The sequence below is a fragment of the Calypte anna genome, chromosome 1 (genome assembly GCF_003957555.1).
Source record: "Calypte anna isolate BGI_N300 chromosome 1, bCalAnn1_v1.p, whole genome shotgun sequence".
NCBI classification, from domain to species: Eukaryota; Metazoa; Chordata; class Aves; order Apodiformes; family Trochilidae; genus Calypte; species Calypte anna.
Window position 1 is genome coordinate 41,218,950 of NC_044244.1, and position 26,561 is coordinate 41,245,510.

At 40.0% G+C, this 26,561-nt stretch overlaps 1 protein-coding gene across 2 annotated transcripts in view; it reads left to right on the top strand.

The window, feature by feature from the left end:
- The first annotated feature begins 464 nt into the window (after window positions 1–464).
- The window catches only part of SCUBE1 (signal peptide, CUB domain and EGF like domain containing 1), a 184,065-nt gene continuing 157,968 nt past the window's right edge, over window positions 465–26,561 (top strand). For both annotated transcript variants that reach the window (XM_030469242.1, XM_030469241.1), the window contains exons 1-2: window positions 465–594; window positions 3,483–3,605. In XM_030469242.1, the coding sequence (XP_030325102.1) occupies window positions 507–594; window positions 3,483–3,605 (211 nt within the window). In that variant the 5' untranslated portion in view covers window positions 465–506. The remainder of the gene's footprint in view (window positions 595–3,482; window positions 3,606–26,561) is intronic.

Consider the following 26,561-nt stretch of genomic DNA (forward strand, 5'->3'; position numbering starts at 1 on the left):
ATGGGGGGGTGAGCTAACGGTCCACCCGCGCGCCTGGCCCGTGAGGTGGGGGAACAAAGCCAAGGGCTCGCTCAGCTGGGGACGCCGAGGGACGAAGCCCGGTAACGGCCTCAACGGCTCTGCGGGCCTCCTACCTGGCGGGAGGCGTCAGAGGTACAGACCGGGGAGGGGATGGGGGGGCGGGCACCACGCCGGTAAGCACCGCACGCCTTGACTAAGAGGCATCTCTCGGGGCGCGGAAGACTTCAACCGCGCCGCCGACCACCGCCTCCCCCCGGCGCCCCCCTCTACCCGCGGCGGCGGGGCTCAGGGGCAGTCCCACGGGTGGTGGGGGCGGCCCGGCCCGCCCTAGCCCGCCCCGGCGGTCGGCACCGCCCCCGCCGCGGGAGCCCCGGCGAATCAGCGGGGCGCTGTCAGGGCGTCAGCGCCGGCGGCTCCGCGCGGCCGGCCCCGAGCGCGTCCCTTATCGCAGACAGGCACCGGGGGCCGGGGATCGCATCATTATCATGGGCACTGTTTGCTTTTTGCGGCGCTGCTGTTTGCTTTTCGCTCTCGCCTGGGCCGGCAGGTTGGCGGGAGGCAGCGGGGGTGCAGGTAAGAGGGGGCTCCGCCGCCGTGCCGCCTTCTCAAGGCTCTGGCGGCGAGGAGCCGTGTCCTCGGCGGGGGGGACCGTGTTCGTCCGCTCTCCTCTTCCTAGTGTAAGGTGTTGTGTGTATGTGTGTTTGAGTGTTGGGCGGGGGGGGGGGGGGGGTGTCGTCACTTCTTGCTGCTAGTAGTGCCGGGAGGGTTGGAAGTTGTGGTGGGGAGGTATTTTCTCGCGTGTTTGACAGTGCCGGAGCCAAGGGACGACGTCTGGAGGGAGAGGTGAGGCAGAAAAAGTTACTTTTCTTAAGTGCCTACGAGATGAATCTGTGCTGAACCCTAGAGACTCCGCAGGAGAAGCGCTGGCTGTTACATCTTCACAGGTTTTGCCTGAATGAGCATTAACTCAAAGACCTGGTGTTAACAGCCGCACTCGTATCTGCTTAATAGCAGTATTGATAGTGTTCTGTTGTTTAAAGAAAAAAAAAAAGGGGGGGGGGGAGGGAAAAAAACCAAACAACCAACACCAAAATCCAAACCTCCATCTGCATGAGAATGCTGTAAACCCAAAGTAATTTCTTAAAGAAGTGCATGCAGTCTTTGAAACTGTATTAGAAGAAAACACTTTAAGGTGAAGTGGGAGAGAGGGTATGCGTGGAAGAATCCCTTTTTTTTCAAATACTAGAGTTTAAATGCAACAAAATGAACGAAGGCAGCATAGAAGTTCTTAAAGTCCAAGAAATGCAATGTGAGATGTGAAGCAGAGCTGGGGCTCATATTTGGTTTTGCCCTTTCATTTGACTCATTGGCATTCACGCCTGACTCCCAGGCATCCTCTGATTGCTGTGAAATGTCTCCTTTGGCTCAGTGCAGTTTGAATTTTCGACGGCATTATAAAGAGTCCAGCTGTCACTTTTGCTGACCTTGATGGAAGATGGGTGCCGATTTAATGAATCAAAAGTATGAATCAGGGCTTTAAAAAACAAACAAACAAAAATACACAAACAAAACCAACAACAAATAATCCCAGCAAACAAATACCAGCAACCTTTTCCTTTTGTGTTTGGCTGGATGAGTGTCTGATCTGGGCAACACTCTCGGGCTCCCTAAACTAATTCACGTAAATTATGTCTAGATCTGAACCGTCTCGGCGATTAAAATAAACGAATGGATAAGAAGGAAAGGTTACAGCAGCCCTGCATGTCTCCAGAAAATACAAAGCCTTGAGCTCTGTTCCCCTATGTCTTTAAAATATAACAACAGCTATGTAAGAGTCCAGGCAATTCTTTTCCTAGGATCCTTGAGGTGCCCCGCGGGGCTGTCCTGCTCTGCACCTCTCAGAGAAGTTCTTTACTGTGTGCCATGCCACAATATCTGATTATTCTTCCCTCTCTAAATAGCCCCCTCCTGTCCCCGCTGACTTTGAAGGATCCATGTGTTATCAGTGGAGATGGCTGAGTGAGCACTTCTGAAACAATTAGCGTTAGGATTTCAAGCTAACAATAAAGCTGTTTTCACTTTAGTGCACCTTTTTTGAGGATCTGTTAATCTAATTGGCATGAAACCAGCTGCCCGTCTCGCTGGATGCCCTCCCTTCCCCCTCCCTGCAGCACCCCTCTATCCTCGATACTTCCTAAAAATAAAGAGGCTGTGCTCTGTGCAGCTCTGCTGGCTGTTGCCCGCTACTAGCACGCCCCTCCTGAGCAGAGAGCTCCCCTGTCTGCCTTCCTGCTCCCGACGTGGCTCTGGGCTGAAATGGTGAGGACAGCCGTGGGAGCTGCGTTATTGACGGCTAATAGCGGCGGGCGGCCCGGCCCGGCTGGTCTCCCCAGGGCAGGGCCGGTCTTCGCCGCCGGCAACGCCTCCCCCCGCGGCGGCCCCGCCGCAGCCCCTTGCGTAGGGCGCTGCGGGTGACAGGGTGGCCAAGGACCGTCTGTGAGCGCGGGGAGACGAGGCAGGTTAGGCAGGGCTTTAAATATTCCCAGGTTAACAGCGCACGCCATCCCTGCATAGGTCGGAGCTTTTTTTCTTTCTTTCTTTCTTTTTTTTTTTTTTTTTTTTTTTTTTTTTTTTTTTTTATCCCGTCTATGTTCACTTCATTAACATTCCCACGACTACCAAATCTCGACTCCCTCTCATCCTCCTCCCTCCCCCATCCTCTTTAAATCCGGGGGAGAACACGAATGCCCGTCACTGAAATGTTTGTAAAGGCTTTCTACCCTGAAAACATGAAAAGCGGTCTGGGTTCTCTCTTTCAGAGTCCGACTCACCAGTAAAGCACCCGCCCGGGCAGGCAGGAGCCGGGAAGAATTCTGGGACTTTTTCCTTCTAAATGAGTTTTAGTTCATGTACATGATGTTATTGCAGGTTGCCTTTCTTCGCGCTAACTTAACGAGTTATGGTCTTCCTTTTATTTATTTATTTTTAGTCTTAATAAAAGGATTTATGTGGTTTTGCTGTTCAAATATTTCTTTTTCTCATTCACCTGCCAATATAGCTAATTTAAACTAGAGTCTGTCTTTCTAAATTAAAAAGGTCTCTTTGCTGGAAGATGCAAATGAGGGTTTTTTCCTCATCTTAGAAGTCATTTAGACGCTGTCTTGTTTTATTGTGATGTGGGTTTCCAGTTCTAGACCAGTACAGCAGACTCTAGTTTCTAGTATGTCTAATGATTTATGAATGCAGGAACCTGGGACCTAGTCCTCCTACCTTGGTGGATTTCAGGAGGATAACACAGTGGTTTGTTCAGTTATTCATCCCTAGATGTTCCTATTTCCAAGTTGACACTTGGAAGGCAAGGAAAGCAAACTTCTTGAAGAAGAGTATCTATCCTTGATGGTTTTCTTTGTCTCAGGTCTCCCTTCTTATCTGTCCCCTTCGGGTTTGTTCTGTGTTTCCAGATGTTGATGAGTGTGCAGAAGCCACAGATGACTGTCACATCGACGCTATTTGTCAAAACACACCAAAATCTTACAAATGCATCTGCAAGCCAGGATATAAAGGCGAAGGGAAACAGTGTGAAGGTAAGGACAGCTCGGCTCCTCTGCTGTCTCTCCTCCCCTGCCTTCTCTTATTTGTTTGCTCTTTAAAAGCTTTTCTAAATAGCTGAATTCCTGAAACGATTAATGCAGATTTGCAGCTGCTTAACCTCGAATCTCGGTGTTTATTGGCAAGCATCCCCCTGCTGCTTTGCTAATTGTCCGGCATCACAAACATCGCGTCCGCCAGCTTACTTTCAAAAATGGAAAAAAAAAAAAAAAAGAAGGAGGGGGCAGGGGTGCTCCCCACTGAAGCGATTCTTGGTTTAGCACCAGTTTGTCTCAGGCAGCGCAGGGCCCGCTCCCGCCGGAGGCTCGAAGCGCTGCGCCGAGCACGTGGGCCCGCCCCGTCGGGGAGCGGCCGAGCCGGACCGTGGGTCTTGGGTGGTTCCCGGCTGGGAGCGGGCGGGAAGGGCTGGCAGCCGTGCCTGCGGGTGGCTGTCCCTCCCGGCTGCCGGCGACCGTGGCGCCCTCATGCCTTCCTTCTTTTGCAACTGGGCCACCCAGCGGGGTCGCCTCCCCTCCACAGCAGCCACGGGGCCGCGCCCGTCCGGGCTGCGGCCTCTCCACCGTGGTCCAGCGCGGTGTCATGGGCTCACCCGGTCGGCCTTCTCGTGTCTCTGAGGCACAGGGAAGCTTGCACCATTCACCTGGCTAACGTGATTTGCCGTCACTCTTACGCAGGGAGAGCCTCGTTCCCCTGGGCCCGTTGCAGTAGGTGTTTTCGCACATCAAGTCGAACAGAACACTGGAGCTTGCTTCTCTTTGGCCCTTTGCATGTATCATGATCATGTGTTTTCAGTCTGTTAGACACTATTTTTAAAGGAACTATTTTAGATTATTCTATTTACACAATCTTTAAAATGTTGTTTTACTTATGCATGTCCTTACATCAATGCTTGCAATTGATAAAGACCTAGTATGTTTTATTAGGCACTGTGTATGCTCATGTATCAGATTTTATCAATTCTATCATGTCCATTGAACCTCAGCAGGGAGATTGTTCTCCGGTGAAAAGAGTGAATCTTGTAATCACAGTGGAATGCCTTATAAATAAAAGATAGTACAAGATAATTTTTTTTCTACTTGTAGATGCTTAGTAGTTATAAAAATTCTACTTCCAAGTCTCTCTCTACAGCAGACTGAAACTTTTTCAGAATGTATATGGCTAATCCATTAAAAAAATTAAACACCTAGAAATGACTTTGCTGAAGTCTACAAAAATTTGAAACCACATATCACTCTCCACAGACTTCTAGGGTGTTTGTTCAAGTGCTCTCATAAAGCATATTTGTGGTTGTCATATTTTTCTGTCTTGGGCTTAAATTGACAGAGACAAATTCCTAATGTCCGCCTACCGGTGCTCCAGCGTCTCTGAGCTGCTGTTTATTTGGAAGCCGGATTTTCTTTCTTGCAAACAGAATAATCATTCAGCACCTCTTCTTCCTCTATTCATCCCTTCCAGGGAAAGAGCTCTTTGCAGAAACAATGTACTCAAGGCCACAGCTGTGGAGGTTATAGCATTCTCAGAATTGATACTCCTTCTTCTATTGGTTTTCCATATCAAAAGTTTCCTTAAGCTTTAACTACTCACATTTTGGCTGTTGAGCTCTGTTTAATGGTAGATCTGGCTAATTCTCATGCTTATTTAATACACATTCTCTTTGCATGATTTATCTTGGGTCAATTTAAAAAAAAGGTCATTAAAAAGTAAAAAACCATATTTCTCTGTGAAATTAGGTACAAAATACTGGAATTTCTGTGGCTGATGTCAGTCTCGTAACTAATGGAATTCAGTGTTTGACAAACCTGATAAGTAAAGCAAGCTGGGGCATACTGCCACACGTTCTGCATGGATGTTAATTATACAACCAGAGTCTAAATCAGGGATTACTATGCGTGATACATAACTTTTTTTACAATGTTACAGCAACAGTTCTAAGGATTTTGCATCAGTTCTACATCTTAAGATTTTAATTAACATCAAACTTTGGAATAAGCAGAAAGCTTAAAGTATTTTTGGATTCTTCCTTTCTGGAACTTATTTTAGATGACCTAAGTAGTACTTCTTAGTTCGATCTCCAAGTACTTTGAAATTTTGTTACTCAGGTTACATACTTTCAGTAGCAGACAGTTACCATTATGTCCTTTATATAAGTGAGTTAGCTCAAAACTCCAGAGGTGAAGGAAGGGTCATGCCAAGACAGTGGCAGACCTGAATTCTGCCTCGAGTCCACTCTTCACATAGAGTGGGTTTGCATCTTGAGGTCAAGTATTCAAAACCTACAGAAATAAACAGACTAGCAGTATCGATTGGTATTTAATATTCTGTCACAGGATAACAGCAGGAATCAGCTGTTAAAATTGTCTTTTGAGATAAAGGAGACTGTGCATGTAATAACAAAGAACTAACATAATTTGAATGATTCTTAAGTTTTATAAAAGCATTGGAGCAGATATTTGTACGAATATGTCCAGTATGTTAGTAGGTATTTCTGTACTTTTGTGTATGAATTTATTGTTTTCCATTCAAAGAAAACAAACAGTTTAAAAGTGGGATCTTTAGGCTATTGTAGTAAGTGTATAGCCCAGCCACTTCTGCAGGATCTTGTGCATATTTTGCTGTTCTGGCCTAAAGGGCAGGGAGAAATATGTAAGACAGAAGCATTCCTTTAAGGATGTGTGGAGAGCTCCAGCAATAATTATACTGAAATGAAACATTTTATTGACAGTCTGTTAAATTCCTTTAGCAGGGAATTTGTTTCTGAACTTTTCTTTGAAGACTGAAGGCAAGTTCTCAGTTTGCAGTTCCACTCTGCCTGTTTTTTACCTTTTTTTTCTGGGTACCTTTCTTGCCTGAACCACCTGACCTGTTTCATTCCACAGAGCACAGTTGTTTCTACAGACAGAAGAGTCACTGCTTCTTCCTGTGTCATGTCTACTTCTTCCCTCTACATTTCAGTTTACCTTTTTTTTTTCCAACGAACTATCTGTTATGCTTTGTCAAGCCATATGATCAGCATTGCAATGATGGTATTTCCCCATATCATATGCTTTGTCAATATCCTTTGACCATAAATTCTGTAGCTGGAAATTTTGTAGGATAGAATACCAACAGTGGTAATCTTTAAAAAAATACTTGCTTTCAATTGTCTGTTATTATTCAATATACAAATCTATTAATTGATGACTGCTTTAGTTTTCCTAGCAGACTTACTGTTACCTAGGAAGTCTTCCCTGTAGTAATATTAGTCATCTCAAATGTAGGGGCCTTCATTCAGCTGGAAGCACACCCTTTCAGGCTTCCTAGGTCTTTGTCCCTACCTTCACTCCATTGGCTTTGGGTTTTCCCTCAGGTTGGTACCTTAAATTGTTAGCTGGAAAACTGTGCAAAAGCAATGGAAATTCCAGAAGGTTCTAAAGGATTCCAAGTCCTGAGGTTTCTTAGGCCTCCTTTGGCAAGGCCTCCTTTGTCCCTGATGCCAATGCTGCATGTTTGCTATTGTAGCAGCATGTTGCTGCTGTCATTGAACCATTTGTAAAGGGGCTTAGCTGTCAAACTGGTGAATTCTTTTTGCCCATGCTACATCTCAGGCTGTTTCAAAACCTCACAACATTAAAGGTTAAAATACTCTGTATAACTTCCAGTTGATGTCCATCTGTGCCCATTTTATAGCTAGTTAGTATGTTAATTTTCCTCTACTCTTCATTTTTTTTACCTAAGCATAATGTTTGTGACCAATGTGACCATGATTTCAGGGATCTGCTCTACCTGTAGTTTCTTTTTCTCTTGGATGACATCTTGGATGTTAGACTCTTTCTCTATAGTATATAGAGGATGTGATTGGGTAGATCTGATTTTTCCTTATGACATATTCATTAGCACCTGTTGCTTATGGATTGCAACACTGCCCTGAGTGTTGCATATCCCATATTGAATAAGACTTCCCTCTTGGTGCCTTTTTTTCTACTTTCATAGTGTTTGCATAACTTTTCTTTAAGTCCTTTAATAATTGGTTTTCTTGCTGTCATGTTTCTTGAACTCTTTGTACAGAAGAAGAATGCTCACAACTTTCAGCTGGACTTTTTTTCTTAATTCCTGCTGTGAAGCTTCATAATGTTCATTAAGTTCTTGCTGAGGGCAGCACACATGTACCATGGCAATGTATCCTGGCAGAGTCTGTATTGGAAGGTGATTTTCAGGTTTCTGTTGGAAATTTTTGAGGTAGCAGCAGCAGGTCTGCTTGACTTGAGTAGGCCTGTGCAGTTCTAGTGATACAGTTTGTCATATGTTGTTGTACACAAGTCCTCATTCTAATGCAAGTAATCATTCTAGATAAACAGGCAGGTTGGTCATGGTAGTATGCAAAGGAAGCTGTTATTCTTGATTACCTCAGTGATAGCACCTCAGTATGTTTAAGCATGGTACAGCCTCGATATAAGATAAACTATTCTTGCCTCAAGCACAGGTGTTTAGCCACCAGCAGCTCATATACTGCATACCTCCTGTTGGAAATACAGATTAATTGTCTTTTCTGAAACCCAGTGTTCATTTAAGGGCTGCTTAGCTGAAGGAAGCTTCTGGAAAATGTACAGCCAAACAATCTAGCAAGGCAAGTCCTTGCTAATCACAATATAGTTTATAACATTTGTCTGGGTACAGTGGATGGAAATAATACAGTAACCTGGCAAAATACTTGTGTTGATATATCTAGATTTTGCTATTTGCATTGATGGTGTGTGATGTCTGACTTTGTCTCTGACACGGTCTGTTGCTGCAGACAGAAAAGCACAGATCACCATACAGATCATCTCCAGCCTGTTAACTCAAAGACCTCTTCTGAGCTAGAAATTCTAATTTTGTGGAACATAATAATGAATTTCTTACTTTGCCAAATGTTTGAGATTCTTGGGTCTACCATATGGAATTCTGTCTTCATGCTGCAGGTGCAATAATGTCCCTAAGCAAAAATTAAACTACTTCTGGTGTTTCAGCAGAACTAAAGTTTAAAATTGTAGCTTGTTGCATTTACATGGATATGAAATGGTATAGATAAACCACTCATTAGAATCTTCACTAATTTTGTGGGTTTGAAGTCAAGTTACTTTTTATACCTCTTTATTAATCTGTTTTTAAAGGATTTTAAACAAATCTTAGCAATTAGATAAAAATATTTAAAATTTATCTACTTATCACTTTAATAACAGTGATTGTTTCTTTAGGCTTAACTTAATTCCTTCTTACAATTTTGATCTTGTTCACCTGTTTTGTTTTCTTAAGAAACTGGTCTCACTTGTTGGATTCAATTTTACTGTGGTTATGCAAATATCTGTTGTGTTCTTATGCTCTTCAAAAATTATTCCAAATATTGTGCCAGAGCTGCTCTGAATCAATCAGCCTAGAAACAGCAGAGGACATTTCATAGTTCTCATTTCCCAGCTCCTGGTCCAGTATCTCACACTGAAACCTCCTCTTGTCTGCAGATATAAGTAAGTGCAGGGATTCTGGGTGTCTTTTAAATGGAACAATGATCCCATTTCTTTTAAGAGCTCCATGGTGTCCTGTCAGCCTACACTCAGCAATTCTTTCTTAAGTGGGCCATCTTTATCAACGATGTCATGTGAGAGTAAGGGAACCTGCTGGGAGTCCTTTGGTTGTTGGAACTTGGGCATCTTAATGCTTGCACAATTCTAGGGGGCTCAAGCTTGTGCTGTCTGTCTGTGTTGAATAACAGTAATGCCACCGACCAAGGCAGCTTAAGTGGCTTCTTCCTGATTGATGATTCTTCTAATTACAATAGAAAGTGAATTCATTCCCTCAAGGATGGGTCATCCTCTGTGATCTTACAAATATTGACTCATTTTAGGCAGAATATTGTCATTCCATAGTCTTACTGTTATTGTTTGCACAAAGGTGTTCTGGAAAGTTGGTTTGGTTAATCCATTAACAGTATCAGCTAAAAATATTCTACTAGATACCTGTGAGAGGAATAAAGGGTCTTCTGAATAGCTGTGTTGGTGTGTTTTTTCCCCTTGAAAACAGTACAGATATCTACAGCCTTTGTCAGCCTGTTCTGAAAAGCTACAGGAAGATGGAATGTGAACATTTTTCCTAAATATTGTTTTGTCCTTTGTTTGTATCCTTACTCTAATTTTATTTTCTGTATAATGACTTGATCTCAGTTTAGTGCTTGAGGTCTTGACACTGATCTAATTGCTTTTGAACTGGTTGTCCAGGAATTTTGAGGTCTGTCGTACTAGGTGCTGAATCTGCCGCTCTTTCTAGTTTTACAGTTATAACACCTTAAGAAATTGCACTAATGTCACATATTCAGCTTCATGTCATCCTCTCATGATGTTCTGGGTGAGATCTGTTGCTACAAGTCTGTGATGCTGGTTTTGTCCTGTTGGCTTGCAGCAGCCCATCTGAGCACAGAGGAAGAGACACTACCACCACCTAGATTTATGGTGATTTTTATTTCAGGAAAATGTAAACTGGCTTCTTTGATTTGAGCAACTAACTGCTTTTCTTCTATCTGTCTCTGTAACTCTTACTCATTTGCTTGGGTAACTTGATGCATCTTTTTTGATTTAGGTTGATAAAAATGTTTCCCAGGATACAATTCTGAGGTTTGTTGTAATGCTGCTTCACTGAACAGCTCCCCTGCTGGTCCAGTTTGGATATTTCCAATTTTTACTTAGAAAAAGAACATTTGCTCCAACTATTTTTTTTTTCCCAGAAAGGCTTCTTGGCTACAAATATCACTATATTTTGAATAAACAAATACTATGCTGCTAGAAATATGGCCTCATTCTTCAGCAGCATTAAATGTAATTCTCAATTTAGAAAATGCATGTTTTTTTCCAAGGACCCTTCTCTAAATAGTTGATAATCCCCCTGTATACTGGATGGTATATAGGTACTCTGGGAAATTATAAATATATATAAAATTTCATCATTCTCAACAGTTGCTAAGCTGCAGAATCCAGGGTGGCCTCCTATAGTGATGTAAGCTTGGTATTTTGAAGGAACTTCTCCTTTCCCCTAAATACACAGTGTAAATTATCTACCAGGAAAATTATAATAAAATTGAGCTTAAAGAGAATGTATTAAGGTCAACATATAAGAGTCTGTCCTCCTTTTGTCTTCATTCCTTGTACATTTGTCATACATTACCTGGTTTTCCTTGTTTTGCTACCTGTCACCTCTACCGCTACAGTCCCCTTTTCTTGCAGCCTTTAATATGTTGTCCTCTGTATTTTGTTACCCATCTGTCTCTTAACCTTGTCATTCCCACTACAAATTCTACTTCTCTTTCTTTTGTCCTCTCCTACTGTATTTTCACCCGCTTCTTTTGTATTTTACTCAGTTTTCTTTCACATGTCCTGTTTTTCAGTGGCTTATTGCAGTTACAGCAGTATTAGTCTGAGAGCCAGAGTGTAACACCAAACCCACAGGAGCTGGAGAGCTGGTAGCTGCAAACTTTGAGGAGCCTTTAGCAGTCCTTTCCCTTTGGGTTCTGTCTTGTTAAAACAATGCCCACTACCTTTGAGTTTTCCCCTTTTCTTCTTTTTTTTTTTTTTTTCACCTCTTTCCTGGCCCACCTCATGAGCTCAGAGTTAACCTGTCCCTCAGCTCTTACCACTCACTCCCAGAGACCCATGGCTCTTTCCTCAGGTGACTGGTTGGCAAGACATCTTTGCATGGCTATTTGCCATAATTTTTCAGCTCCCATTTTATTATGAGGACTGTCTATCTGTGTCTACCACACTACCAAAATACACATTCTTCATTCTGAGTCTGAATGTAAGCTGATGCATGACATGGTCAGGGAGCCTCTGGTTGGATGATGGCAGAGGATTTGGGGAATGTGACCTCCCGCTACATCCCTAGCCCTTGCCCTAGGATTTGCCTCCCCTGCATTTGAGCCAGGTAGCATCCACACTAATGCTATTACGACCCTGTGGAGGTAATGGGAATCATGTGGAGATAACGGGACCCTGTGGGTGCTAGGAATAGTCTCTGTACCTGTGGAAGAAGATAGTGGATATAGTCTCTGTACCTATGGTGCTAGTCCAACCCTATTCTAGACCAGGATAGCTGGGAGCCTTAACTACAGAGCAAGTTTGACCAAGCCTTAGATGGAGAATGTATAGCAGGAAGTTGCAGGAAAAATTTGTGTACAGTCAAATTGAAAAAGGAATAGCATTCCCTCAATGCACTGATTTGGGAGTTCCTCTATGCTAGATTTAAAAAAAAAATAAAAAAAATTAATGGGGTTTTTGGCACACAGGCAATTGCTGTGGGGCTATACTGTTTAGAATATCACTGAAATAGTCCCCCAGGAAGTGGAGTGATTACAGCATGGCCCTATAAACAGTTCTGCAATGGACTAGAGTACAGAGGGTGAAACATAAGGAAGGGAGAAGATACTGGTGGACAAAGTGAATAGATTTCCTAATCTGGTTTGGTTTCTGAAGCCATTGTGTTGCAAAACCAGCCCTTAAGGCTCAAAAAAACACCAACCAAGGATATTTTTTTAAGCTTTAGCTACCTAAATTTCAACTGATGCCTGCTGAGCTTGTGAATTTATTTTGTTGTAACTATTTTTTAATTACTATCTCTTTAAATTATTATTTTTTGTTTGGTGAATTTTCAGCTGTAATTTGGCCAACTTTCTGTGTCCCAAGGAAACTACTGAAAGGTAACATGTAACAAAATCTGAAATATTAAATCTGTTCAAGTGATTGGGAGAGATTTTTTTAGAAATAGTAAAGCAGTAAATTTTCCATAGAGTCACTTTATGAAAAAGCCAGTTTTCTGCATATTTTTTTCTTTGTTTGTTTTAGTATGTATGTATTTGTTTTAAATTTAAATACCTTTATTTAAATACCTTTCATGAAAAATTGTAGCCCATACATAAACATTTGGCAGTTATAAGCAACTGAATATAAGGTCTGAAAGACTCCCTTGACATTTCAAGACTTTTCTACATGTTTAGGATGCTCAGCAAAAGACTTAAACTACAGTTTGAAGAATTGTTTTTTTCAGATGCCTCATTTCATCAGAGTACTTGGGCATGTGCTTAAGTGTAAGTGATTCTGTTTAGATGTTTTAAGAAATGGAAGATACCATCTTATTTTACTTTACCACGCTCCCTCTGGAAGCTGTAGAAGATCACAGTGTTTCCTTCAGTGAACAAGGAACAGAGAAAAAAGACTGATAATTAAAAGCTGATGAAACACCTTCATCTTGCAGGTGCTTCAGGCCTGATCTTAGTGCTTAAGATGTGAGCGTTGTGCTTGGTGCTGTAGCCCACATGGGTAATGTATCAAAGTCAAGGTGATGCTTTCACAGCTGTTGAAAATGCTTCTCAGTACAGCCACCAAAGACAGAATCAGAAATATTAAATAGATGAAATTACCTTCAGATTGTTCTGGTTCTTATAATTAATTCATCAAGCAGATGAGCTGTTATCTCAGTGAATATAAAAGCCAATTTTTTATTTACTCTCAGCTTGAGATTGTTGAACGCTGCATACCATTGTTCCCATGCTTTAGTTTACTACTGTTAGTCCTTAGGTTTAAAAGGCATAATGTTCACAGAACATAAAAAATTTAACTGAAACAAAAACCCAAAAGAGTGCAGCACAATACTGATTTGGTGATTTTTAGTGTTCTGGGGGGGGAGCGTTTTGCTGCAGAATGTGCTTCAGAGATCTGAGAATAGGAACCTATGCAGGAGTAATTGTTTGACATGTCATTGCTGAATATACTACAAGAAATAACTGCTGTGCATTCTAGTTATTTTTGTTATCAGAGGGAAATTACGCTGAAGTGCCTTTGTTTTCATTTCATCATTTATCTGGAAGCAGAGGCTATATTCAAAACTTTCAGGCAAGTTGTCTCCCTGTTACAGTGAAAAAGTGGCTGAAATACATGGGTATTTACTTTGCTGAATGGGGTGTATAGGTAATGTATTTTTTTTTTGGCAGCATGTATATAGGAGGCATTTGATATCTGACTTCAGACCTCTGTAGGTATCTTTACTGAGTAGAGTTGTGCCTTTATAGTTTTTGCAATTTCCTGTTTGATAAACTTTCTTGGAAAAGGATTCCGTAAAAACTGTGACTTGGAGACACGCCTATGTATTTGTCTAACTACAAAGCATGAAAGTCTGACTTCATTTCGAAATTTCAATTTTTCTGATGCATTCCAACTAGTCTAGAGATGAATATGATCAAATTTCCTCTTGTCCTTCCCCTACATGAGTTTTCTCTTGAACCAGCCCAATTATTGCATGCACAGTGGTACTGTTGTTCTGATCCTTAATAGTGGTCTTGATATACCACAAGCTGGAAAAACAGGTGCTCCAAACTGCTCCAGCTTCTGACCCTCAACAGGATTTTCCTAAGAGCTCTCATAGTGGCTTTGTCTGCATGGGCTCTGGAGAAAGGCAGTCTCACTTGGCCTGTGTTGCAGACTGACCCAAAGCCATGAGACTGCTTCATTAGGGAGGCTAACTGTGAACTATCTGGCTACTAGAGAGCAGACACAAGTGAAGTCCTGTGGCTTTTGCTTGGCTTGAATTCCTAGAAAAGTGATTTTACCTCTGTTCAGACTGGAGTGTGTATCCAGAGTGCAAGGAATAACTGAGTGGAAGAGGGCTGCCAGAATCACTCTGACCTATGACTGTTTTGATGTGTAGGAGTGAGCAAGGGAAAGAGTATAAGGCAGAAATAGACAACCTCAGCCTGTATTCCTGAAATAAAAACCTGAAGGCTAAAATGGTTTGGTTGGGTATAGTTGGTTTCATTTGGTATAGACTGTTTCATTATATGAATAGGGAAGCATCTTATTCTGTATATATAGTTTTACATCTAAGGAGACTATGGCTTCAGAATGGGGGAACTTGTCTATTACTGTTCTGTCAAAAGCTTTAACAATTGAAAAAAGACTCTCAAATTGTTGTTTATGTATGATTAACCATTCCAATTGACTAGAAAACAACTGTTTTGTGATTTGGGTAAAATCTAAGGTATTGTCACTTAAGTTTTATGCTAACAGTCACTTCTATATCTATATAAAAATGGTTTATCTTCTTTATGCTTCTGGCACTTAACATCCATTCACCATTTCTGTTCTAAAATCTTTTAAAAATTATTTTTCTCGAGTGAACTGTGAGAATTACATTATACTTAAAAAAATCAGTTGACTGCTTCATGTGTGGTTTTGTGAAGCAAAACCCAAAAGTTTTAGCTTTTATTCTAGATAGGGAATACAGACATCCATTCAGGATAGCAGCAGCAACTGCATCCCTTTTCTAAAATAGCTTATTGACACTATTTACTTTGAGTTAAAGTAAAAGTTTCCACTGTTTCTGAGTGCTTTCACTGGATGTCATTGCACAAAGTGAGTACAACCTTTATTTTAGTATATCATTATAATATATTTAACTATCCCAAGGAATTCCAGCTTGTAAATTTGGGTGTTAGCCTCTTATCTGAGAAGAACAGAATTACTGGAATACATTCCTGGACTGTTTTTAGTGATTTTCGTTCATTATCATTTATACTGATGTTACGATTAGGCCCTGGTAGTAATTTTTAGGTGTTTTTAAGACAAGTGTTTTGGCAATCTGTAGAAAAGGTAACAGGCAGGTGCTGTAGCTTACTCCACATTGGGAAGACAACATCAATATTTATCAATACTTATCCTGAGTAAGATTACATTATGTAATGCCTGATTTAACAAGATGGAGTCAAGGTATGGAGTCCTGAAAGGGACACTTTCTTGAAGGACTGGCATGTTTCTGATTTATGTTGGGATTCACTTAGGAAAGTTCCAGTGTTTGTAATTGTGAAGCCACTTGAATGATCCTGTTTGGACACAGCATACTCTGTAGGTCTCATGTTTAATGGAAAACACTTCCTGGTGTCTTGATCAAATTAAATGATTCACACTGGCAAGGTTTGTGTGCTCACTGGGAGTTCTGAAGAGTCCAGAAAGCACATGAGAGGTTTTCCATTTAGAGGTGAGTGTTGGGAACCTGCTGGTTGAGGGCTTTGCCAGAGCTGGGCAGGGGTATGTGTGGGTGTCATGCCCTCAGAAAAATAACTTGTTCTCAAAGATGTGACAGAGCATGAAGGATTTTAGTCTTTGAAGAAGCTGGGAAAATGGGAAGTGAAAGGTGAGGTGGGAATGCTTTGAAAGGCAGTGTATAGGCACACAACAGATGCACTTAAGACAGTTATGCCAAGGCTGAACACAATTGTCAGAGGAGCAAAATATGCTACTGGGAAGCTTACTACATTTTGTTATTACTGAACTATATAAAATTAAGGAAGAAAAGATATAAGATGAGTAAACTTTTCACTATATTTTTTATTTTGTTTTTTAAATTATGCACAGTATGTTGCAACATACAAACATATAACAATATATTATTTTCACTAAAAATAAAGTTTAATAATGGATTCTTTAGTAAAATTTATGATCAAGAAGGAAGTATAAAACTTAAAGGAAGTACATGTCTTCTGGTCTGAATTAGTCGTTGACATGGTCTTTTCTATTATAGTATTTGAATCAGGGGGGAGTGCTTTAAATGCTTCAACCCATTTAATCTTAATTGCTCAGTTTTAATAGACATTTGCTAACTAAAGGAACCAAATTATAGCTTGAATTAGGCCTTACTAATCTTAATTAAAAGCTCTACTTTATAATCAGAAACAGCTTATGTTTAAAGCAGTAAGCTTTTCTTAAATGGCTTATTTTAAAATACTAAGACCCTTTGGATAATAATTGTTTAGACTGAATTTGGGTAACCATTATTCTCCTTATATTGCACTTAATTAAAAATATCTGTTCCATGTGGTTTTGTGCCTTCTGATGGCTGTAAAGTTGTTTGACTGTTGGGGGCTGGGGTTACTTTACTTTTCCTGTGGTAATTCAAAAACATGTTGCTGGCCTTTGTTTTAAGTTTTTTGGAGTCACAAATTAACATGTGAATTAATGCAAAAATTAGCTTCCAGCATTTCTCTATCCTCAAGTGAATGCTTGTCAGTCACTGCAGTTAATAGGTATACTAGACATAATTACAACTGTTAATAATACATCCTATAATTCATTTATTTTAACATTTAAATTGTGCTCAGACAATTGATAATGGGCTTCAGATTGCACTCCTTTCCAAGACCTAACATGCAGCAAAAATAAAGTCTGTTATACTGAGAGGGAGGCTCTGACTCTTATCTCTTGAACATTTGGTATACTGGTAGAGTTTCTGTTAATTTCAGGGGTATCTGAAGATTTCAAAGGGCAGATTTCCTTTGTCTAAATATGGATCTCAGTTGGACAGATCAGTACATTTAAGCAGTTCACCTTGCTTTCCCTTTGTAATTCATGGAGAGAAATAGAAATTTATCTTATGCAGTTTGCCTTGTATTGATGAACACTAAAATAGGTCAGATAAATCATGGCTTGAAAACAGCAGTCTCTTTTTTAAGACAGATTTGGACATCTACAATGTAATTGTGTAAACTTGGATGAAGTGTATCCTGGCCAAAGCACCCGCAGCTGTGAGATTCAAGGTCCATTGAAATGAAGGAAAAATATTCTGTACTTAATTGTGCTTAGAATTTAACCAGGGCAGGAGATTTTTAAGCTGCATTATTATCATTCAATCATTATAAAATTCGTCCTTCCAGTCTCAGTTTTACATTTTTATTCTTTAATTTAAAATAGGCCCTCATCTATCCAGCACAAGTGTATAGTTAAAAAATTAAACCAAACCGAATATACTCCAGTGTTTTTTTGTTTTGATTTGTTTTGGTTTTTTTAAGGGAAAAGCTTATTTTTAAAAATTTGTTTACTCAGAACTCAGACTTAAGATTTTTCTTGATGTGTCCTACTCAGGAAGCACTGCAAAACAGTGTGATCATGCCTTTGTTTAAATTGCACAGCTTTTAATTCCAGAGAGTCCTTTGCACTAAGCCTGCTGGATGTCTCTGTGCACTTAGAACTTAATTCTAAGAAAAGTCACTTGTATCAGTTATGGTGAGGTGATAGATCTTCTTGAATGCCAGCCTCCTTTGCTTAGTTACCAGATCTTTGTAGTACCTCTTAAGGATTATTTTTAATTTCTCCTGGTGTGCATTTGTTGCATGTTCTATACTGATGAAGTATACAAACACTGTTAAATTATAACCATTACAGGAAGGTAAAATTAGGCTCTTAACACTGGGTAAAAAGAACTCTAGTCCCTGTCCATGGCAATACCAAGTATCTAAGCGTATTTGTCTTTTACTCTCAGTGTAAACTGGCCAGATCATGCTTGATAAAAGATCTGCCTAGCTTGATGTGCAGTCTTTGGCACTGAATGCAACTAGAGATTTAGGGAGTTCTCAAGCCGGAAGTTTAATTCAAATCTCAGTTTAATGGCATCTTCAGAATAGAAATCAACGATGAGTATGTTTGCTTCTACAGACCCCTTAGTTCCTCAGGGGTCTGCTCCGGGACCAGTGCTGTTTAACACCTTTGTTGGTGACATGGACAGTGGCATTGAGAGCACCCTCAGTAAGTTTGCTGATGACACCAAGCTGTGTGGTGTGGTGGATTCACTTGAGGGAAGAGATGCCACCAGGAGGGACCTTAACAGGCTTGAGAAAAGTGTATGAGGTTCAACAAGTTCAAGTGCAAGGTCCTGCATCTGGGTTGGACCACTCCTAAGCACAGTTATGATCTGTGCACCGAGCAGGTTGAGAATAGCCCTGGAGAGGGACTTGCAGTTGTTGATTGATAAGAAGCTCAACATGAACCAGCAATGTGCTCATGCAGTCCAGAAGGTCAACTGTATCCTAGGATGCATCAAAAGGAGTGTGGCCATCAGATCAAGAGAGGTGATTCTCTCTCTCTCTACTCTGCACTTTTGAGACTTTACCTCAAAGACTGCATCCATTTCTGATGTCCCCTCCATAAGAAAGACATAGATATGTTGGAATGTGTCCAGAGGAGGGCCACAAATATGATGCAGGGGCTGGAGCACCTAGAGGTCCTAAAAGGAGAGGCTGGCAGAGCTGGGATTGTTTAGCCTGAAGACAAGACTCTGGAGGCATCTTACGTCTGCCTTCCAGTACCTTAAGGGAACCTACAAGAAGGCTGGGGAGGGACTTTTCATAAGATTATCCTGTGATAGGACAAGGGGAAATGATTTTAAACTGAAGGAGAATAGGTTTAGACTGGATATTAGGAAGAAGTTTTTTGGTACAAGGGTGGTGAGACTCTGAAACATTGCCAGAGAAGTTGTGGATGCCCCCTCCCTGGAGGTGTTCAGAGCCAGGCTGAGTGAGGCTTTGAGCAACCTTGTTGAGATGAGAAGCATCCCTGCCCATGGCAGGATGGTTAGAGTAGATGATCTCTAAGGTCTCTTCCAACCTAAGCTGTTCTATGATTGATACAGGTGTTCTGCAAAGCTCACAACCAGCAAGTCAGTGATTAGCCACGCTCAGTATACTGGAAAAGAATTGTGTAGGAGCAGAAAGTCATATACACCTGTCTGTTTTCAGCCTCCCACCTACTGTTGTTTCCCATGAGTGTCACATAATGTTTCTCTCCATGGCCAAACCCTACAAAACCAATTAATAATTTCGGGCTTGGCAGCTAACATAACCTTCAGAATGGCTGACCTTCCGTCCCACTTTTCTGAAAATGAGACTTCATTAAGGAGAGTATCAAGTCAGTTGCAAAAAATGAATAGGTACTTGGAAAAGTTTGATCTGGATGTTAAGGTAACTGTGGATGGTTACATTGTTAAAGTAGGATCCATGGTTAAACACCTACAACCCTATTAATTCATTCTAAGCCTTTTACTGAGTGAAGTCCTGTATTAACCAAGACCTTAGTACCTTGTTTTCAGTAAATAACCAATGATGTTGTAATGTTTTCTCTCCTGGGCTTTTGTTTATCTATTTTAGAAATACTGTGAATATACACCAAATATAGCCTTAAAAGAGAAGTTATCCATATAGATGGCAAGGAGAAAGAAGTCAGGGTAATTCATCAAGAGCCTTTCAAACAGTGACTTCTCTATTCTCTAGTTTCATATTGGAAGTACTGTCCAATTTAAAAAAAATCCTGAACTGTGTATTGGGTTGGTAAGTCTTTAGTCAAGAGATTGCTGCATTTTGCTTACCTTCGCATAATAAAATAACATTGCTGCAAAAGTCATTTCGTGATAAATCATCTAAATGATAGTATTGAGAATAACTTGATAGGACTGAAGGAATGTTTATATAACCTTATCTACTTTTATCCCTCTACTGCTGGGGAGGAAGGCAGTACAATTAGACTGCCTGGTTTTCTGTGGTCCGTTCTGTCAAATGTGCGTTATTATTTGAATACTGCACAGAAGTTGTTGGCATTCTTTGGTTTTTCCTATCTAACATCCTCCCTAACATAAAAAGCATGTATAATTACATAAAATGACAAAAGGAAAATTTCCAGGCTATGAGCATGAGTTCTCTTCAGTTTTCAGAAAATGGACATGCTGTTTCCATACTTGCAGTTCCCTTTTTATATACTGAATAGCTATAACATCCATGGATGGCGTGTATGCCAGTAGAAGATGTCTGAACACTGGAGGAGGAGTGTCTAATTTCTTGGCAAAGCTATTTGATTGCATCTGTTTGCTCTTTCTTTCTCGTCCAAACATCAGATGTGAGCACAGCTTGTGATTGAAAATATTTTATGATTCACAGGTCACCAATCCTGTTTTCATGTTTGATTTTTAAATTTCATCCTTACTGCTTTTCCTTGAGTTTTTCTCACTACAGAATACGTGTTCATAAAGCCTACCCCAGCTTCATCTGGCCCTCACACCTGCATGTCAGGCAAAGGAGAGTGTGTAACTTTATTAGTTCCTGTTCAGAGAGCCCCTGCTTACTTCTCTACTGGCCAAATGGTCTAGCCACTGTTTTGAAGAGCCTGTAAAGGGTAATCATGGGAAAGCTTATGGGTTCCATGCTGGTGTTCACTATCTATAGATCCGTTTCTCTTCTAGAAAATTGTTACCCATTCTCAGGTAGAAAACAAAAGGGCAATTTTGAAATTTTCTCTCTTACTATTTGTCTTTGGTGATAAATAGAACTCTGGCTCACAAGACCAATTTCTGCATGGCTTTTTAGAAAAATGAAGAGAGCCTTCATCAGATGTGATTAAAATAATTTTAGAATTGTCATCAGAAATCAGTAGGACAGGGTTCTCTGTTTCAGGAAAAAAAACACCTTGAATCCAAAAATTACATTAATGTAATGTTTGTTTGAAAATGAGACCCTTTTATATTGATGTACTACAGCAGCATCTACAGCTTCTTGTTGATCTCTGTATACAAACAAAATTACATGGAAGGTATTTTACACACTGTGGAAACAGATTAGGTGAAAGAGCTGAGAATCTGTGCCAGAATTCTGAGTTTTGCAGCAAAATTGTCAAATGTTTTGACATCTTGAAAGTAATTCCACATTGCATGAGTGTGCAGTTTCCAAATCCACTGACTTCTGATTGGGACAGCTCTTAAAGCTGTGAAATTTATGTGCACTCACATTTAGAATATTATCTTATTATCATAGGTCTAGAGAGTTTTAAATTAGTGAAAGTTGAGATTCTGAAACACAATTCTATGCAAGCTGAATTTGTCGTTGTAGAAGCAAAATGTGACTTGATCATCTTCAACTCTCTCTTAATAAAAAAAAAAAGGTGATATTAAAGGTCCCTTCCAACTCTGACAGTCCTGATTCTGTGATTTTTCAGAACATTCTATGTGTGCCATGGCTATTTTACTGTTAGGTGTACCTTCCTATTTCAAATAAATACTTCTGTAATTGGAAAAACTGCTTATAGCAAAAATAAATGTTATGATCATCCCAGTTATCCTCTAGTCAGCTGCTGTTTAATGGATGAATGAGGACTTAAGAGTCTTCACATTTGTGAAGGACTTAAGAGTGGCAGTCCTTACAGGCTGCCTTTTGCTATTCTCTTCAAACCAAAATGCTGGGAGTGTGTTCGCTTCATAGAAGATGTAGTCAGGGAACTCTATGAATTTGCATTCAGGGAACAGATGACAAAATAATAGGCTGAGCTGGTTTCTTGGGCTTCATAACTATGAAGTTGTCAGGGGACGCAAATCTTTGCATCTCCATGCAGATATTAGCCAAGAGTCTGCAGTAGCCCAAAGACTACCGCTAAAGCACATGTAGAAAAAATGGTTTGGAAAGGTAAGCCTGCTGTCAGAAGACATAATTTTGCTATACAAGGATTTGCGCCTCTACTGGAAACATAACAGTTCCTCATATCTGAGAAGGTTGAAACACACTGCTGGATAGCCTCTCATACTGCTTGTGTCCTTACCTGTATCAGCCTGAAACCAGAGTAATGTTAATCTGCCTGGTACTAATGCAGGACTTGCTATTTATTATCAAGAAATTATCCATTTTATAATACATGATCTTTCACTGACGTTTTCTGAAATGAGCAAGAAGTTATAGCCATCTTCTGTTTTCCTACATGAAGAGACAGAAAAAACATTCATCCACTGATAGGTAATAAGGAAATTTATTTCAAAATTGAATTTTGGGATTGTTTCCTTTTGTCAAAGGACAGAAATTAAAAAATGGAAGGCTGAAGGAGGTCAGAGGTATGCAATCTGAGAATGAGAGAGATGCCTAGAGGGGCTGGTAAATAGGTGAATGATGTCTGTATTAATCACCTAGTTTCACTGTTTTAAGCCTCTCCCTTGAAGTTGTTAGATGCATAATTCAATTTAAAGATCTAGGAATAACCTCCTGCCACAACTTACTGAAACAGTAATCGTTAGGATGCATGCGCACTAGTTGTGGTCGTAAGGTGTATAAAAATATTCTCCTTCTAAATCTTGAATTTGCAAGATTAGATGTGAAATAAAACATTTCCCATTATATTAAAAGAAGGAATTGTCATGGAAATGGCTGAGCTTTAGAAGTGGTGGAGAAAATGCTGTCAAATGTCATGTTTCACATTCATAACAGCTTGTGAACAGGAAATGTCTCTGCTTGAGCTTGTCGGGCATGGCAGCTACTAAATAAAGACAGACTCTAAAACTATTATGTGCTCTGCAGGTATCCATCTTTATTTGGGTATCTCACTTGCAGTTCAAAGAACTTGTAGCCAATCTGTTTAAATATCAATTAAGAAAAATGTCAAACCACAACAAACTCTAATCAAGGGTTCGAGATGCATAATGCAGGGTAACAATAATTTGGTTTTATGTAGAAAAATACTGTCATTAACCACGATGAAGCTCAAATGGTCCCAGAGATGTTTTCATTGTGCTGGTTGAGATGGCAAATGTCATACAGGGATAACACTCAGGTATATGAATAGAAAATACATTTTTCTCCCAGGAAAGAACTCAGATTAGTTATTTTTCCATAAATGACTGTAGCTGTCCAAGGGTTTTAGCCCCCCAAAAGGTACTCTAGGTAAAAAGCAATATATAAACCTAATGCTAATGTAGTAGGAAGATTTGTCAATTAAAAAGTCAAGAACCCTCTGAAGTCCTAAATGAAGAGTGTTTCATATCATTTATTTGATCTGCTTTGCATTCCTGCTCCTGGAGTGTGTACGCGCTACCATGAGGTGTACTTAGGTGGCTGGCATATTCCACCAAGTGCATACAGAATCCCAGCTTTTAGTTTCTGTGTTCTTTTAAAATTATTTTGAAGTAATTTCTATTCCCCTACACTCCAGTAATAACTTTCTATTGGAAAAGTACACATACACTGAAGCAGTAAGTGATCTCCAGGCTTTTTGAAAGAATAAATCAAAGGGGTAGATTTGTTTGTCTGTTGTCAGATTGACTGGCATATCAATGTCCAGCCATTAAAAATGTCCTTTGAACTATGAGTTTAAGCAAGGAGGGAAACATAGAGGAGAACAGAGACAGGAAGCTGAGGAACGGAAGGTGAATCTAAGAAAGTATCAGGAAGGTAGTCTCCAGAGACCATATTTTACATCAATGAATGAAAAATGTGGTGGTCCTTCGCCAAAAATATAAAATATAATAATTCATTTATTGCAGGAAGTTTAGATTTTCACAATCTATTGCCTTGTTTCATCCTGCTTTCTCTAAAATTAGGAGATAATAATTGTCATTAGAGAAAAAATGCTAAACAAATAGAAAGTAAAAAAAGTCCCATCTTACAGCCATTCATAAATGGGATGATGTCTCATTTACCTTTCAAACGCATCCTAAGTTAAACAGAGCTGAGCATCTCTTAAGTTGGAGAAATACAGATTTGATCGGTGGACTGTTAGGTGGATGAAGAATTGGTTGGATGATTGAATCTAGAGGACAGTGGTCATTGGTCCAGATGGAGATTGCTGACAAATAGTGTACCTTGGAGGTCAAATAACTTCATCAATAATATAGAAAGTGGGATTGAGTACTCCCTCAGCAAATTCGTAGACAACACCAAATTGGCTTGTGCAGCTGACATGTCTGAGGGACCTGGAAAAGCCTGAGAAGTGGGCCCATGTGAACCTCATGAGGTCCAACAAGGCCACATGCAATGCCCTTCACTTGGGCTGGAGTAATCCAGAAACCTTTCCTATGAAGACAGGCTGAGAGACTTGGGGTCATTCAGCCTGGAGAAGAGACCTTATTGCAGCCTGTCAATACTTTTGGTTCCATTTGTGATAGAACAACAGGTAATTGCTTCAAACTAAAAGAGGGTAGATTTAGACTAGATATAAGCAAGAAATTTTTTACAATGAGGGTGGTGAAACACTGGAGTGGTTTAACAGAGAGATGATAGAAGCCCCATCCCTGGGAATGTGCAAGGTCGGGTTGGACAGGGCTCTGAGCAATCTGATCAAGTTGAAGATGTCCCTGCTGAATTAACGGTGGTGGACTAGGTTGCCTTCAAAGGTCCATTCTAACCCAAACTGTTCTCTGATTCTGTGATTAAATTATTTTAGGTAAGATTGTTCTAAATATGAAACTGTTCACACTTGAAAAATATATGTACAGTTTAACCAGCTGAACATAGCTCTACATAGTTTGACCACTATTCAGGTTTTTTCCCTCCCTTTTTATCAGACAAATTTTTTAGCAAGATGTAATGCATAATGAACTTTGTTCTCAGCCATCACAGAAGAAAAGGAAAAAAAAAAACCATGCACAGAGTATTTGTTTTCTGGAAATTCTATGAAATGGCTTCCAGAAAAACACCCCAACAATACCACAGATTGCATCCAAATTATCTCCACTAGGCTGGCATGACATTTTCATTTTATTGCTGCTTTTATAATAGGGGTTTGTGACGTTTTGGAAGGATGTTGTAAAATTGAATTTTTTTTTATTTTGTGGATGCACTAATAGGAAAAACATTGGAGACGCAGTAGCCAGGGTGGAAAGGCTCTTGAGGGATTATGCTGAAAAAAGCTCATGCTAAACATCCTATTGTACCTGTTCCTTTTTCCTTTCTCCACTAAGAAACATCAGGCTGATTTTTCTGATTGTACCTTGTTCCCAGACTGCTCACCTTTGACCTTGGCTCTCAGAGTAGTTCTAATGGCTATCAAATTTTACAGTTTTCTTGGTCACAAGCATCTTGAAAACATCATGACAACTTCAAAGCCATAAAAACTGCACTGTGTGTTCCTCTTTGATTCATTAGATCGTAACATTTCCAAGGTCACAGCATCTAAAGAGTAAGGATGTTAGCATCAAAACATAAAGTATCTCAGAAAGAAGCAGATATAACAAATGATAGATTTTAATTTGCTTTCTTTAGAGAAAATGTGAATTACCAAGCTTTTCATGGGAAGGGATTTTCGGAAGCAGATTTTACACCAAGATGAAGGTCGAAGTTTTTCTAGGGTAGAAAAAAAAAAGTAATTAATCTTGATATGACAATATTTTCTTCATAAAATTTGGAGTTGGAGTGGATTTCAAATTCCAGCAACACAAAACAAGAGGGAAGCTATAATTCAGCAGGTCAGGTTGAGTAGAATTGATAAAATTTTCACAGTTGATGCTTCATACATCTAGATGAGTCAACTCTTGCAAATTTTAAAAGCAAACTTTAAATTTAAAAATCAGACTTTAAATACTTCTGAACATGCTAATCTTTCTGAAAATCTAATAATTTAAGTATTTATACTTGGGTTGAATTTCTTCCACAGAGCTGAACTTTTGGCAGATTTGGCTTATACTTAACCAAAATGATCTTTAACCTATATATGAGGTTTTTTCCTGGCCCTTTGATCTGGAGCTGGTTCTCTTCTTAAGGAAAGTGCAATTTGAGATGAGAAATACAAACACGTTATGTTCATGTTATCTAGTGTCTATTGCTGCTGAAAGTATAATAAATGTAGTATCTGCCAAAGAAATAGAGTATATACAAATATTCCCATGTTGGTTCTACTTATTTTAATGCCTTTTACAGTCACCAAATCCAATCATTAAAAAGACTAAGAGGTGATAGATTATGATCCAAGACTTCAAATTTTTTGTATTCTTGTCAGTTTGCATCTTACTTCATTCCTGCCTGTTTCCTTAAAAGTCAAGTCGTGGTGTTGTTGCTACAATGCTGCTTGTTCTGAAGTGGAAGCAGGGACAAGAAACCTAAGTGCTGATCCAGTCTCACATATATCTTTACTGTGAGTCCCAGGAAACATGTCTTCCTAGCTCCATGAAGCCAGTGACAAAAATGCTTCCTTACTTTTGTTGGATTGGGATTTTATCTCAGAGGATTTCACTTGCAGATACTACAAGGTCACTTCTTTCCCAAGCATCTGAGATCGAGGTTGCATGAAACTATGCAGTGATGAGGACAGCCCTGTTTGTACTGAAATCCTATTATTAACTGTGTAGGATTTGGTACCTGAGGTAGACCTTTTCTTCTG